Source organism: Otolemur garnettii, unplaced genomic scaffold, assembly GCF_000181295.1.
Source record: "Otolemur garnettii isolate 467f Iridium unplaced genomic scaffold, OtoGar3 scaffold00013, whole genome shotgun sequence".
Taxonomy (NCBI): domain Eukaryota; kingdom Metazoa; phylum Chordata; class Mammalia; order Primates; family Galagidae; genus Otolemur; species Otolemur garnettii.
In genome coordinates this window covers 8,137,410-8,152,516 of record NW_003852408.1, presented here as the reverse complement: position 1 = coordinate 8,152,516, position 15,107 = coordinate 8,137,410, and the positions used below count along the sequence as shown (strand labels likewise).

The 15,107-nt window shown below is 40.1% G+C and overlaps 1 protein-coding gene across 3 annotated transcripts in view; it reads right to left on the bottom strand.

Annotated features, from left to right (window-relative positions):
- The window catches only part of DOCK10 (dedicator of cytokinesis 10), a 194,932-nt gene that overhangs the window by 24,508 nt on the left and 155,317 nt on the right, over positions 1–15,107 (bottom strand). For 2 of the 3 annotated variants that reach the window (XM_023510352.1, XM_003784896.2), the window contains exons 32-46: positions 13,352–13,527; positions 13,110–13,226; positions 11,948–12,059; positions 11,103–11,224; positions 10,898–11,012; positions 10,735–10,801; positions 10,465–10,512; positions 9,796–9,897; positions 7,647–7,771; positions 6,637–6,749; positions 4,555–4,692; positions 3,702–3,884; positions 3,070–3,180; positions 1,630–1,845; positions 146–203 (exon numbers count right to left, since the gene is read on the bottom strand). In XM_023510352.1, the coding sequence (XP_023366120.1) occupies positions 146–203; positions 1,630–1,845; positions 3,070–3,180; positions 3,702–3,884; positions 4,555–4,692; positions 6,637–6,749; positions 7,647–7,771; positions 9,796–9,897; positions 10,465–10,512; positions 10,735–10,801; positions 10,898–11,012; positions 11,103–11,224; positions 11,948–12,059; positions 13,110–13,226; positions 13,352–13,527 (1,803 nt within the window). The remainder of the gene's footprint in view (positions 1–145; positions 204–1,629; positions 1,846–3,069; positions 3,181–3,701; positions 3,885–4,554; positions 4,693–6,636; positions 6,750–7,646; positions 7,772–9,795; positions 9,898–10,464; positions 10,513–10,734; positions 10,802–10,897; positions 11,013–11,102; positions 11,225–11,947; positions 12,060–13,109; positions 13,227–13,351; positions 13,528–15,107) is intronic. The other variant, XM_023510353.1, reaches the window with a different exon arrangement.

Sequence of the window (15,107 nt, the reverse complement as noted above, 5' to 3'; positions counted from 1 at the left end):
CATCATTAAAAATACCTGTGAATATGGTTATTACTTAATATGATATTATTGAGATTAATACCATCTAAAATTAATAAGTTAATTTTATGTTAAGTTTCCACAGGTTTGTTTTTGGACTTTTTGCTCCCCCGGGCGGTCACCTTACCCTTTCTTTTCAGGTACTCTGCAATGAGAGCAGCTATATGGATGTAGCACATAGCAGCCTGCAGGAAGAAAGAAAACAGGTTCAGAGGGTGGATTTTAATCTAATCTGGACCAATCTTCCAAGGCCAGACATGTAAGACCTATGTTATGTAGAAGAATACGTCATAGTAATAGAATAGAAAATAAGAATCAGTTCGATTTCCAGAAAAATCACCATCAAGAATGAGTATTTGCAGCTGTTTGTTTATCTGTTCTTGAGGTCGTCTGGAGATGAATGACTGAGTTGGCCTGAAGAATTTTCCCACACAGTTATCTTTCTTCCTTAATATCTATGACTAGCATTTTAAAAAATCCATAGGCCTCTTTTCTTATAAAACTATAAACACAAGAATCTAGATGTAGATTGGAAATGAAGATAATCTACCTTCTAATTTTTTCCTCCTCTAGTAACGGCCCCTCTTTAATTTCTATTTATTGTCTTTAAAGCGGCTGCCTCACACGTTAGCACTTGCTGAAATGGTGTGACCTGAGGTAACACGTGTCTCCCTGCAAGCCACATCATCTGCTTGATATTTTATTTTCCTCTAGAGTCTCTTATAAAGCCCTGAGCACTGCCACACACATATTAAAACTCGAGTTGCTGAAGAATCCAAATGACTTCAGTTTTTTCCTTTTGAGGTTTTATGGAAGGGTTTCATCATTTTCAGGGAACTCCAAAGAACTGGAGTTTCTCATTGCTGTCCTCACAAACAGCTGCCAAGCCAGGCTTCAGGCTCTTAGGCCAGAGTGTCTGATTACCACATGCATTAGGAAGAGCTTCAGATTTAGGGCTAGCTTAGACAAATTAATCTTTTCCCAGAAGGGCCATAATTCTGCAATAGAGCTGATCGTTCCCATTTGTTACCGAGAAGCCCTTGGACGCTGTGAGTTGCTGCACAAAACACACCCAGTGTTTAAATTGACATGCGAAAGTTAAATATTAATTTATAATTGTCACGCGGAGGATCCTCCTCGCTTGGTGCTAAGGAATGTTACTTTTTCCATGGCCAGTTCAGACTAGCTGCAAATGATGACTGATGATCCCTGCCTGAGTTTACTCACCACAGTGGCAAGCTTCCCTGTTCCACACCAGTTGCAGAGGAGACGTTTTAAAACACAGAATATTAATTCATATCACTACTCATTTCCAGACCCCCTTACCACCCACTTCCATGGCTTCAGGTTTCAGCATTCAATTCTGCACTGCATTTCACACCATTGCAGTCGCCCCCATCAACTCTGGCCTTTGTTTGATGTCATTTACTTTGAGTCCGGTATCCTTGAATCCTATATGCAAATATCTCATGCATGATACATCACTGAGTCATATTTAAGCTGGTGGAACAATATGGTGATGTTTTATAATTCATGCTGTAAATAAAGCTCCAGTTGCCCTGATTAAAGATGGCAATGCTGATGGTGCACAACCAAGCCTGTGCTAATCACCTCGGATAAGTCGCCGTTTCTTGCGTGGATTTTGGCCATGCTCTCCAGCCAGGTCCTCCGCAGTTCAGGGGTGCTGGCATAGGAGTTGGCCAGGCTGTACTGCAGATCCACCAGCATCTCTGGGTCCTTCTCATGCTCCTTCATCTGAGCTGTGGCCATCAAAACGGTCCTTATGCGTTTAGTCAGGTCTTTGACTTCTGCTGGGAAATTGCTGTTCTTTGGAAAAGAGAGAGACTGGGTTACTATCTGTTTATGATTAGTAAGTTAACTTACATCAAATTGTGCCATTAATTTTGGCGTGGCACCACAGTTTGGTGCATCCTATATATCGTTCACAAATGTGTGCATTCCACATTGGTGCATTCTATGTACTACTGATTGTGGTCATACACATTGAAAGACAAAAATTATAGCAGGCTCTATTCTTCTGTTTTCTGGCCCACCTCCTTCTAGTAAAACATGTAATTGTTCTTGAGGTCTCCGCTTCCTGACGCTAAGCTGGTGGGGATTAAATGGATGTGACACTGGCCTGGCCAATGATATTCTTTCATTCCCCACGTCACAGTGATCACAGTGATTGGTTTAGGGATGAGCATATGATACAAACTTGGATCAAACAGATTCAGTTATGGAACTTTAATCGGAAAGATCAAACTAGGTGACTGCTGAGAGCAAGGCCATGGGGAAAGACTTTTTGTGAAAGAGCAAACAAGGAGGAAAGTTGAACTGAGAACCAGTGAGGCAAAACAGAGGCAGAGGCAGGGGCCTGAGAGCACTGATCCTGAAACTAGCCAGGATTCAACCCTGGCATTAACCTTGGACTTTTCAGTATAATGACTGAAGGTTAAGTCTTCAGAAAGTGCTAAAAGAAAGATGAATAGTTTTTCCCCCAAATAGGGTGAGGAATGAATCACTGTACATCTGGATATTTATGGCCCATCTCCTGGCTATATACAATTCACACATCTTGAAAATCCAACTCCACAGGTCCTATGCTGAAAGTACAAGTGGTGATTTATTTTTTATTTTTTTAGAGACAGAGTCTCACTTTATTGCCCTTGGTAGAGTGCCATGGTGTCACAGCTCACAACAACCTCCAACTCCTAGGCTTAAGTGATTCTCTTGCCTCAGCCTCCTGAGTAGCTGGGACTACAGGCACTCGCCACAATGCCCGGCTACTTTTTTGTTGCAGTTTGGCCGGGGCCAAGTTTGAACCCATCACCCTCAGTATATGGGGCTGGGACCCTACTCACTGAGCCACAGGAGCCGCCCATAAGTGGTGATTTAAATTCAAATGAGTGAATTCAATATAAGCGCTCACAGTCTTAATAAACAAAATACAGAATCCCCATATTTTTATGATTTTTATATCTCACACAAAGAATCTGCTTCAGTATTTTTTTCTAGTGCTTTAGGAAAATCCTACAAAGCATATCTTACTTTCATTTGCTTGTCTCCATTGGCAAAATTATTGGCGATGGCCAGGGAATGCTGAAACCGAGGGCCTCCAATCCCCGCATCTGCTATTAACTGACTCACAGCCTTGATGAGCTGGAAGAGACAAGAAAAATGAGCCTCCCAAAAGAGAAATAAGAAATAGCCTTTGTAAAGAAATCTACTGTATTGGATGAAGGTACTGTAACTATCCCCCTGTAGGTCCAGTTAATGACATCTTTATGTATTGACTCTTCAGAAGCCACATAATTCAGGGAGCTTCCTATAACCTTAAATACCTAAGAATGGGTGCAGAAATCTGGGAATTTTGGGATACCTTGAAGAAATTAAATGATGTGTTTGGAATTTGGTGTGGTTCGGCTTCCTGGTTTCCTGAGTGATCTATTCTAGTCCCCGGCAGAAGAAAGGGCGTGTAAGTGGACCTATGGCTTCTGCCGATTTCTGCCCAGCTGTGTTCCTGTTATAAACCAGGATTGAGTGGGGTGGGCGGGCGTCTTTAAGGAGGAAGTTGGTGGAGGACTTGGTCACTGGTGGCCTTGGGGACAGCAGGCTTTAATCACTGCTGAAACAGGTCAGTGGTTTTAACCACAGCATTAATGAACATTGGCAGCACTTACTTGTAAGTGTGACCGGACAATTGACTTCTGCTTGTTAAATTCAAAATTCTTCCTCATGAAAAAGTACAGAAGTGCCGAGGCTTCAGTCTGCGTTGACCGTGACCTGTGGTTACAGCATTTTAAGACTTCATAGCAGAATGATCCACAGAGGTCGGCGGGCCCCTGGAAGAATGCTGCCGGGAACTGCAGGGATGGGAGAAGCGGTGGGTGAGCCTCACTGTTCAGTGTACTCTGTCCCCGCTCGTAGTGTCAAATTCCTTAGAATGAAATCCCTCTCTTTTTTTTTTTTTTTTTTAAATCTAGTCTTCTTTCTTTCCATTTGCAAGTAAGGAGGATATAATTTTATTTACTAAAGTCTATGTTAGCATTTCTCTTTTCTTCTTAGAAACACTGATTCTCTACCTTCTAAGCATCCCACGCATCCATGATTGATGACAACCCCCAACACCAAGCGAGGGCTCTGACGTGATCTCAGTTCCTCTCACATTGTTGACATCACAAGTGTTATTTACACATGTTCTCAAAGGCAGTGGCTGTACCCACTTTAATGTGGAGCCTCTGACTTGGCAGGGATGGACACTGCAATTTTGACATGAATTTTGCCTAACTGTATGCCACAAACACTAAAAACTCAAACAACTGGTGACCAGATGCTAATTGATTCCTTTTTGGTGTCCAAGCAGACAGATTGCCAAGGCTGTAAAGTCATTTTGAGACCAGGAATCAATGTCTAGTAAAACCAAAATCAAAGAAGGAGAAACTTCTCTCTATACTGAGAGATACGAGGCACAGATTACTACCTGGGCAACGTCACCCCTACCTGAGCTTTCAGTGGAGACCGGAAGATTCTTACCTTGCACACGAACAGTCTCAAGGAGGCAAACACATGCTTCAGTGCTGTGGCTGACTGGTTGACTTGAAAAAAGAGCATGTAGGTATCAAAGACCCTTTTCATCAAGGAATTTTGACAGTCAGATTGTTGGAGTTGTCTCTGTAAATTCAGCACAGATGTTATTCAGGACCAATGAAAGAATATCTGCATTCTTTAAAAAAATATTAATTGTGAACCTACCATAAGGTAGGCACAACTCTGGGTGCTGGAAATAAAGTATAGAAAACTTACATAGCAGTGACTGAAAAAACACGGCTAAATACATTATAATAGGATGGTGGATACAAAGTAATTGCTTTGGGGGTAGGATAACTTTGGCAGGGTGGTCAGCAAAGACCTCTCAAATGGAGGAGCTGATAGTCCTTAGTGGATATAAGGCCAGTTTTACTTACTTGTGCACCTCTTCACATACATTTGGGTATTTTTTTTTTTTTTTTAACTATTACAAATAAAGCTGCTGTCACGTCTCCTGGCCAGTAGTGGAATGGCTGATGGAGCCTGCCCTACTGAGATCTGGGAGGATTGTCCCAGGAGGGGGAAACAGCTTGTACCAGGGCCTTGAGTTGGAGAGAAACTTGTGAATTTAGGGTTTTGAGGAAAAAAGCAGTGTAGTTGAGGTGTGGTGAGTGGGGTGGGGGCAGGAGAGAGACAGGAAATGAGGTCTCGAACTTCCTTGCAGGTATTGGCAAAGCCTTTGAAAGGTGTGAGATTCAAGTGACATTTTAATTGAGTGATAAAGAATCAAAATACAGTTTTTTTCTCTCTCTAATCCCATGCTGACCTTTCACCTGAAAGCGGGACTTTCTTGGAGTCATCATGCTGTTGTGTGCAGAGACTTTGGTCAATGGATCCAGCTTTTCCTGGCTTAGTCTTTATGTGCTAACCTGGGTCTGTAAGTTCATTTGGTTGAGCTGCAAATGTTCTTAGTTTTACTGAAGTATAGTTGACACACAATAAATTGCACATAGGCAAAGCATGCACTTTGGGAAGGCTGACTGGCGTAGACCCACGAGGCTATCCCCACAGTCAAGGTGATGAACACATTCTTCACTCCCACAAGTTTTATTTGCCCTCTGTAACCCTTTTTCCTACCATTCTGCCACATCCCTAGGCAACCACTGATTTGCTGTTTCTATAGTTTGCATTTTCTGAAATTTTATATAAATAGAATAGTCAAGTATATAGTCTTTTTTTTTTTTTTGCAGGAGAGGTTTGGTTCTTGAGATTCATCTGTGTTGTAGCCTGTATCAGGAGTTTGTTCCTTTTTACTACTGAGTAGTATTCTCTTGTATGGATATAAGACAAATTTAAAAATTTCATGTACTTATCGATGGGCATTTGGGTTGTTTTTGGTTTTTTTTACTATTAAAAGTAGAGCCGCTGTGCAAATTTGTATATGAAGCCTGGCGTGGACATAGACTTTCACGTCTCCTGGGTAAATGCTTCGTATTGGACCGGCTGGTCAAAGGACAGGTTTTCAGCAATTGCCATACTGGTTTTCATGCTGATTTTCCCATTTTGCATTCCTACCCTCGGTGAATGAGAGTTTTGGCTTCTCCACATCTTTGTTCACCAAAACTTGGTGGGGTCAGTCTTTTTAATTTGATTCATTCCAATAGGTGTGTAATGAGATCACGTCATCAAAGCCATACCAATGATACATGAATACCCCAAATGGGCTCAACGTTGTTAGTTTTGTGGACCTAGTTGTAAGTTTAACACACGGCACAGTTTCTCTCTCCCTTTTCTATTGAAAACGAATTGAATTCCATTCTCACTCAGCCCAGCTTGCCTCGCAGGGAAGCAGAAAAAGTTAACAAGGCAGACTGTGTTTGCAATTGGGAAATACCCATGGTGCATAGCAAGTGAGCGCTAGTCAACTCGTGATGAAATCCGAACCTCATCTTTAACAGGTTACCCACTCACATTGAAGTTAACTCATGTAACTCTAATTGATTTCATGAATCATTTATAAAACCTGTTCTCCATTTCACATAACTGTTCTAAGTCCCACTTAGCAGAGAGTGCTGTGATGACATTCACCTGGTGAACCTGAGTGAAGAGGGACAGCAGGTCCAGTATGGTGAGGCAGACCTCGGTAGCTACATTGGCCTCCGTGTCCACGTGGTGCACGATGTCAATTTCATTGGAGTTGCCTGCAAAATACAAAGTAAAACGTGCATAATGTCCAAGGCGATTCTTTGCACCCTATAAAGGATTAACTTCTATTCCAATATATCCAACATTTACCATTATTTTGATTAATAATTGATTAAGCCAGAGTGCTTTTGTTTGCTCAATTTTCTTACTGACTGAATTAAAAACACTGGACAGAGTCTCTAGTCTGTGTGCCCTTTGCACAGGTCAGCTGCAGGGTTTCCATTATTTCTTGTTCTTTTCTTCTAATATGGCCACTGACGAGGTCATAGCTCTTTCATAACCAGGCTGTTTCAAGTTCAGTGCTTCCTGGCTGACAGACCGATGTACGGTCTCAGTGGCCAGTCTCTGTGCCCCATTGGAGAAGCATGAAGTGTATGTGTAGATTAAGGCATATCCCCTCAAACCAAGGACTGTGGGCCATGTGACCATGATTGCTAACAATTACATACCACAATACACAGCTCTTCATTTTTTTTCATTCATAAGCTAGAATGGTGTATCTCTGGATCCATTCAAGATGTCACTCTTTGCTGCTTTGGGACATGGGCAACTTTATCCTTTCTTATAAAATGAATCGTAATAGACTGGTTGAGAGAAGCCCCAATAACCCATACAATACCAAAATTGACATCTTTCCAGGGAAGCTATACTAAGCTATGACACTGAGGGTTTATCTCTCCATAAGGAAGAGCACTGCATTTATAAAAACCACTCCCTGGTGATGCCTTCCTCTAAGAACCATTCCTAGGCATACAGCAAACCTTAAAAGCAGTGGCTTCACTGGCACAGAAACGTTCGTTTCATTTCTTAAACGTTATAATGCATTTCACGTTCTACTTGCACCTAGAGAAACACTGGTAACCATCTTCTTCCTGATCTTTCTGGTTACTTACTGGTCATGGTGTTGTCTAACATCTGCAAGAGTTTGGGGTTAGAAAGTGCATTTTTGCCTCGAATTATAGGTAAAGTTTGTGACCTGTGCTGCTTCTGTCCTTCATGACCGGAAGCGGTATGCATCCTGAAAATTGAGTGAGAGAAATGGTTAATGTGATTTGCGGATGTTAAATCCAAAAGCCCATTCAAATATTCTACATTGAGTCAAATATCAAAAAAATTTGAACAGAGACTTTTAATTAAAAATATTAATTACAGGTAACATGATGAAAGAGACTTTCTAAAGTACTTTTGGAGAAATTTTATTTAAGCCAAAATAGGGTTCAGAATGATAGTATATAGGAATAAAACATCTTCAAATTAAATCTATTCAAGCATATTAATTATTATTTGATGAAATGATGAGAATCCATGTATATTAAATTGGCTATTGGCTGATCAGAAAGGCACAGAGGCAGACAAAAAACACAGGGTAGTGCATAATTCATACGCATCAAATGATCTTTCAAAAGGTAAAGCAAAAAGTCTGGTCTAAAAAAACTCTTGCTCCCCTATGTCTTTGAATTTGGCAGTCCTTCCTGATTTATCATTTTGTTTGTGTTATGTCCACAGAGGGCCTGACATGTATTCATCATGGGGAAGCAGGTACTTGGGAGTCCTGTGTGATTCCAGCTACTACCTCTGGGGGGCAGCGACAGTGACCTGCAATGACTCATTCAATACCTGGTGGCCCTTCTAACTGGGAAATGAGCTGGTGTTACTATGGAAGTAGGAATTCTTTTTATTTCTGGCTTTAGTATTGGAACAAGGATGTAGGGTGATAATTCTTAGACTATTGCTGTCATATAAACTATAAAAACACTTCTGTGAGGAAAGTGGCAATAGAAAGTACCCAGAAGAGTCAAGCCTGAAATACAGGCAAGGGTATGCTCCTGGTCACACTCCTCAGGGATTACTTGGTTCTGGCTGACTCAGGGGTCTGGATGGGAGATTTGTCTTTGGCTTTCAGCAGCCAGGGCAGCCTGGGTCATGCCTGAAACTAGAGAGAGTAATGATTCTGTGACGTATGGCATGGACCTTCAGAACCGGTTTACTGTGAAGTTTTGAGTCTAACTTAACTCTGGAATTTGTGGAGGAAAAGCCTTGATTTTTAGGAGGCAAGGGGCAGAAATTTCAGACATTTCATGGGGAAACTGAAATCTTACCTACCAAACAACTACAGAACTCCATTGTCCTCGAGTGGGTTGCTGTTATTATTAAATGTGAAAATTAATTTTGTACTGTCCTCTGTTCTACTACCATTTGCAAACCATGCCCATTAGATATATTTTTTTTCACTTACTTTTTCACAATAGGGAAATTTCAAAGAGTCCCCATGGATAGAAGCAATATTTTTATTGGCTATATGTCACTTTCACAGTTCTCTCTAACACTCTTATAAAAATATTCATATTATATATTATGATACCTCTGGGAAAAATAAATCAAATCAAGGAAAATTTTAGCAACGCATTTATTTACTAGGCCCCAGGGAGCTTTGTGGTAGGATTTGAGGGCAAATGTTTCCCACTGGGTAGGCTAGTAAAGAATGACTCCCCGTCCCAGATCCCAGTTAAATCAGTCTAATGACCAGGAAATGCAAAGTGAGCTCCGGGCACCATCCATGTTCCCTCACTGTCTTTGCTCCTTTAAAAAACAATTGCAGCTTTATGAATATTGCTAAAATATTACAATTACTGAAAAAGATAGGGAGGCATGATCCTATATTTGGGTTTGTCACTAGGAGAGGAGCATCAGAAGAGGCATATCTTGGAATCATGTCTACCTTCAAGTTTAATTATATGGAAAATACTCAATAACGTTCATTCTATGCCAAGTACTGTGCTTTACATGCACACGAGTGAAGTGTAAACCTTCCTTACTTGGTCTTTCTGAACTAGTGGAGCAGAGAGTGAAGTACCTAAGAAATATCTTCAGATAAACATATAGCTACTTAAAATGTGAATTTGGTTTTTACATATATATGTATATATACACATAATGTGTATGTATCTATCCTCACATATGCATGCACACAGACACACACACTTATATAGATATACATATACAGTACATAAAATTTTAAATACCAAGCCAATGTGACATTACCATTGTGGCAAGAGACCCGAAGTCTGGCAGGAAGGATTAGACCCTTTGAGAGTTCCATTGTTCTGGGTGGACTGCACAAATTTAAATGCAGCAGCAATTTTTCTGCAAAGAAAACAGGAGTTTTAATCATGGCTTAGCATTTGTAATTTACATATAAAAAACGTATGGTATCTGTCCAAGAAATTACTGAACCATGAAATGCTCCACGTATTATGAATCACTGAAAAATAAAATCCTGTGTTTATTTTGGACACAAGGAACTAGGATTTAGGGACGGTGATGTGGATCTTGTTGTTGCTCATAAGAAAATGATGACACTGCAAAGTTATTCTAGATAATTTTCTTTTTAGTTTGCTGAAAATATTTTCTTAAATAGGTATCTTCTAAGTTGCAGCTACACAAATGATGAATATATTAGTTCAGAAGATACCTAAAGTGTGGTTTTCTTTTACAATCGTGTGCTTTGTTCTTTTCTCCCTAGGAAGACTTTATGTATTCCTAAATCTAACGGGTATTGGGAAATCTTCAAACTTCTATGTCTAATGTGAAATAGACAATGTTTATTTGTATTTTAAGATTTCTAACACATAAGTCTAATCTGATATGTTAACACCTCACATCATGCTTTTTAAAAGACCAGATTAACTTATTGGAATTTAAAATTATTACCTGATTATATTGCGTTTTCCTAGGTATCTGAAATTTTGAAGACAAACGCTAGAAAGGGAAAAGAAAGTAACAATCTAAATATTCATACCCTTTTATTTGTACAAACTGTTCACTTCAGTATATTGATAGAAAAATGTCAAATTTTCCTTAAACATTTTAAGTATTGCCATTGATAATTTACCATTATGGCCTCTTGGAATGAAGAATGGTATAGTAAACAATTTGGAAGTTTCCAGAAAAACATGTTATCTAATCAACTCTAAAACTTACTCTAAGATGCTGAAGAAATCAGATACCTCTGGACTGGGTGCTCTTTGCCAGTAGGCAATCAGAGTCTCTGAAATAAAATGCCACATTGCATGAGACTCTCTGAAATTCAGAGTTTTATTTTATTTTTTTCTTTTTAAATTAACTTTGAGAATGTTCTCATTACCGTCTGAAATTGTTTTCATGATGTGAAGAAAACACATAAGGAGACTTCTGGTTTCTGCTTGATCTAATTTGTCAAACCGAAGAGTTGAGCCAATCAGAGACAAGGGTCTTGGGATCTGGGAATTAAAGGACCAATCAGGATTAGCAAGAGTAAGACCACTGATGTGTTATGACGACAATCACTAATTTCGGGAGGGAAGACGTACTTTCTCACAGTTGTCCGTCTTCTCACTGCTCTTCTCATTGGTGCTGGGGTTGGAGTCAAGACTTGCTAAGGAGGCTCTGGAATCAGCATGGTTTACTGTAGAAATAGCTATTGATGAAAATGCTGTAAACATAAGCCACAGCACACACATGGAAATGAGATGTATGGGTACAAAAACAAACAAACGAAAGCTCAAATGACGAACTAAAAAGATGTTGATTACTGAGGTGGCCAAACTGTCGTGATACATCAACATAATAAGAGTCTGGGACTGGCATGAAAGCTATGCAGCATCTTACATGTATTAAAACAGCCAGTAAGGACTTAAAATTTGGACCATTATAAATAGAAATAAACAAAGTAAAGCTTGTTCCTTTGATTTATTAAATGCTTTTTAAAGGGAAGATAGCTCTTGTTTTAAAAAATGCTTTAATGAAAGTGGATAAAGATACTTTTGAGGAAGAAGCTTTTAACTTTTGACAGTTTATGAGAAATTAAGATGACATTTCCCAAATAGTTCTTAAAAATAATCTTTGAAGTTGGAAAGCTATTATATTTTAAAAGTCTATGCACAATGAAAATCAAAGGCTATTTCTAGAATGAAGTAATTTGATAACATCTGAGTGGATTGTTCCTTAAGTCAAGTAAAATGAACAGTGTAGCCATTTACTTTAGAATAAAAGTCACTGGTGGGCATTTAAAAATTAGGTAAAAAAGACTCTTCGGTTGTATAAATGTAGGTATACTTTGCCAGACAGATTATGCAACTGAGTAAAAAGCACAATGATATCCAATGTGGACATGGATGAGAGTTAAACACAAGAGTTCTCAGAAGATCTCGAGTACCTGCTATGGAATTTAAAACATCTTTAGAAAATGAGGTATCCACAGAGTTTGCATGCTTCATAGTTGTCTGGGTCTGAAACCCTCCGTTGGTGCTTAGATCGTCTCTAGACCCCTGCATTCAAAGACAAGAAGGGGTTCATGGGAATCATGCTATTCCAACATTGTAAACCCCCTACACCTTCTTCATTACACTTTCAATTAGATGATATTTAACTTGATCTTTAATATTCCTGCAAAAGTTTTCTGCTAATGTAGGCAGTGAAAATGAACAGAGTCAAACCCACACTTAGTCACGAGTTGATTACTTCTGTGATTTTTTTTTTATGATGTAGTAGACTCAATCTTTCAGATGTACATTAAATGGCTGGAATGGTTATTTATAGATTTATGGATTACATTATCGATTATCTACATTGTTATTATGGGCTATCTTATATTACTTTTCCTATTAATAACAACTAGATTTTAAATATTTATTATGTGCCCGACTCCATGATAAAAGTGTTCCACCGCATAATTTAGTCCTCACAAGCATCCCGTGATGAAGGTATTTTGTCCCATGTTATAAATAAGGAAACGGAGGCTTGAAGAGATTGGATAACTTATCTAAACTCACCCAGATAGTAACTGATCCTGTTGGCATTTGAATGAAGTGAAAAAAAAAAAAAATTCCCAAGGCATGGCTCCTAAATTCTGGATGGTAATACCTTCCATTGTGACCGGATTCGGCAGTGTGTTAATTCATCTGGGGTGTGGGCAGAGGCATGAGATCTCAAGAGGGGTGTTGTGTCGTCAGTATGACGGCTTAGTGGAGGAAGGATTACAAACAGGCCACTCTGGGGCTGTGATGGTAAATGAGGCTCCTGGCTGTGCTGACTCCAGGTAGGTATGAAGATAATGCAGAAAGGGATGGGGGAAAGGTTTCTACTGAGGCTGAGGAAGGAGCACCAGAGGAACCCGGAAAGGCTGGAAAACTTGGAAAGTGATGCCGAGGACAGAAGGAAAATCAAAACAAAATGCTGCAGGGCAGACCAGGCAGAAGGCTGAAGTGACTGAATTCTAGTTTGCCCTCAGATAAGGGAAATGGGTTCTCTAGGGAAAAACTATAAAAGAAGACAGATTCTTTATTAAAATAGAAATTTGCAGTACTGTGCAGACTCACCTGATTCGATGTATTGACAGTGAAAGGGTAGAGGTCCTTCAGATAAATCCTGGGCATGTTGTCCAGCAGCATGCCGTACAGGGGCATGTACAAGCTTGCGATCTGGGCCTGCTTCCTCTAGTGAAAAGGGAGCCCAAAGAAATGACTCACACAAAAATCAATGGGCTCATCGGTTTGCTATGCATTTAATGCAGCAAGCCATTAAAGGGTGTTAAGGGAAGGGAAAAAGGGAGACGACTTACTGGTTCTCTGTATCGATCATCAAAGGAGTGCTTAGCCATTAGATTTTTTAGGACAGCTAAAGCTAAGTGCCTGATATCTTGGTCTTCCTGCAGGGCAAAGCCAACTTCTCGGAGTAGGATTCCAATTAAGAAGTGTTTGCGGCAAAATTCATTCGTGACTGAGTACTCAGGCATATCTTTGTGTGGGAAGAATAGAAATCATGTCATTGAGAATAAAATAATCGCCTTATAATCGAGACAGACATATCAAACAATTGCTATAAACTTCTTTCACCAGTAGGAGGGATTCAGTAACAGAGCTTTGCTACAGAGATGAGATGGGTTGGATCCTCAGGGAGCGTTCAGGAAATTAGGGGAATATTCTGTGTTTGCAAATTTCACAAGCACAAATACAAAGTAACACACAATGTCAGCTGTTAAATTCCACAAGTATAACATATTTACAGGACAACAAGAGTTGAGAGGAGAAAAACCTATTATGTCCCTGGAGGAATCAGGGAACGTTACGGGCAAGAATATTTCAACGGGAAATGCTCAAAGATTGGAGATATCTGTGGGAGCAGATGGAGAGAGTCGAGGGAGGACAGGTGACTGGGAGAAGAAGCAGTAGGGTTTTTGATAGTACAGAGGTCTGAAGCTACATGTTGTGAGGGAGGCACAGACATATCAGGGTCAATACACACAGTGGTGTGAGAGGAGAGTGGGAATGAAGGCACGAGTCTTGGTTTGGAGATGGATGATAGAGAAACGTCAGCACAAATGCCTTTAGCTTTCGGAGCCATTTGCCTTTAATTCTGTAAAAAATGTTAAGACACTAACTTCTTTGACTTATCAATATGTATGGTGGCAGGACGTAAATGAATTAGATGCTAGGGAGATGTGGGGTGACGGATAGAATGCAGGAGATTGTAAAAATGTGGAGAGAGGGACGAGTGAGGAGAGGGTGTCTGGGTTGGGGTAGCAGCAGAGGCCGAGTAGCAGAAGTGAAATCCCCAGGAAGAGTTGGGTTAAGGATGGGAGGGAGCAAGGAGAGGAGACAGACACAGGGGTCTGCCAGATTGTGAGCCTGAATTATGGAGAAAGAACTAAAAAATTCCTAGCAAGAGTGGATTTACTCAAATCATGCACTGTGCTTTATAACCGTAACTCTTCAGGGGGGTGCTGGCACCTGGGGAAAGGTCCCTGACGCTGGTACTGGCAATGGTCCCACGAACATCAGCTCAAAAACACAGACAACAGAAGCAAAAATAAACAATGGGACGCCATCGAATTAAGAAGTTTCTGAACAGCAAAGGAAACACGATATAGCATAAAAAAGGTAACCTGTAGATTAAGAGAAAATACTTTCAAACGATATTCCAGATGGAAAATAGATAAGGAAATCATAAAACTCAAAAGTAAAAAATAAAAAACCCTCCAAACAAAACTAATAACCCCATTAAGAAATGGCAAAGGACCTGACTAGACATTTTTCCAAAGAAGGTACATAAATGACGAACAGGTATATGAAAAAATGCTTCACAACACTACTAATCAGGAAAATGCAAATCAAAATCACAACAGGCCGACAGCTCGAACCTGTGGATGGCTGTTATCAGTCACATGGTAACAAGGGTTGCTGAGGGTGTGGAGAAGAGAGAGCCTTTGTACACTATCGGTGGGATTGTAACTTGATAGGCATTATGGAAAATAGGCTAAAGGGTCCTCAACAACTAAAAATAGAGCTATCGTATGACCTCGCAACCCAACTTTGACG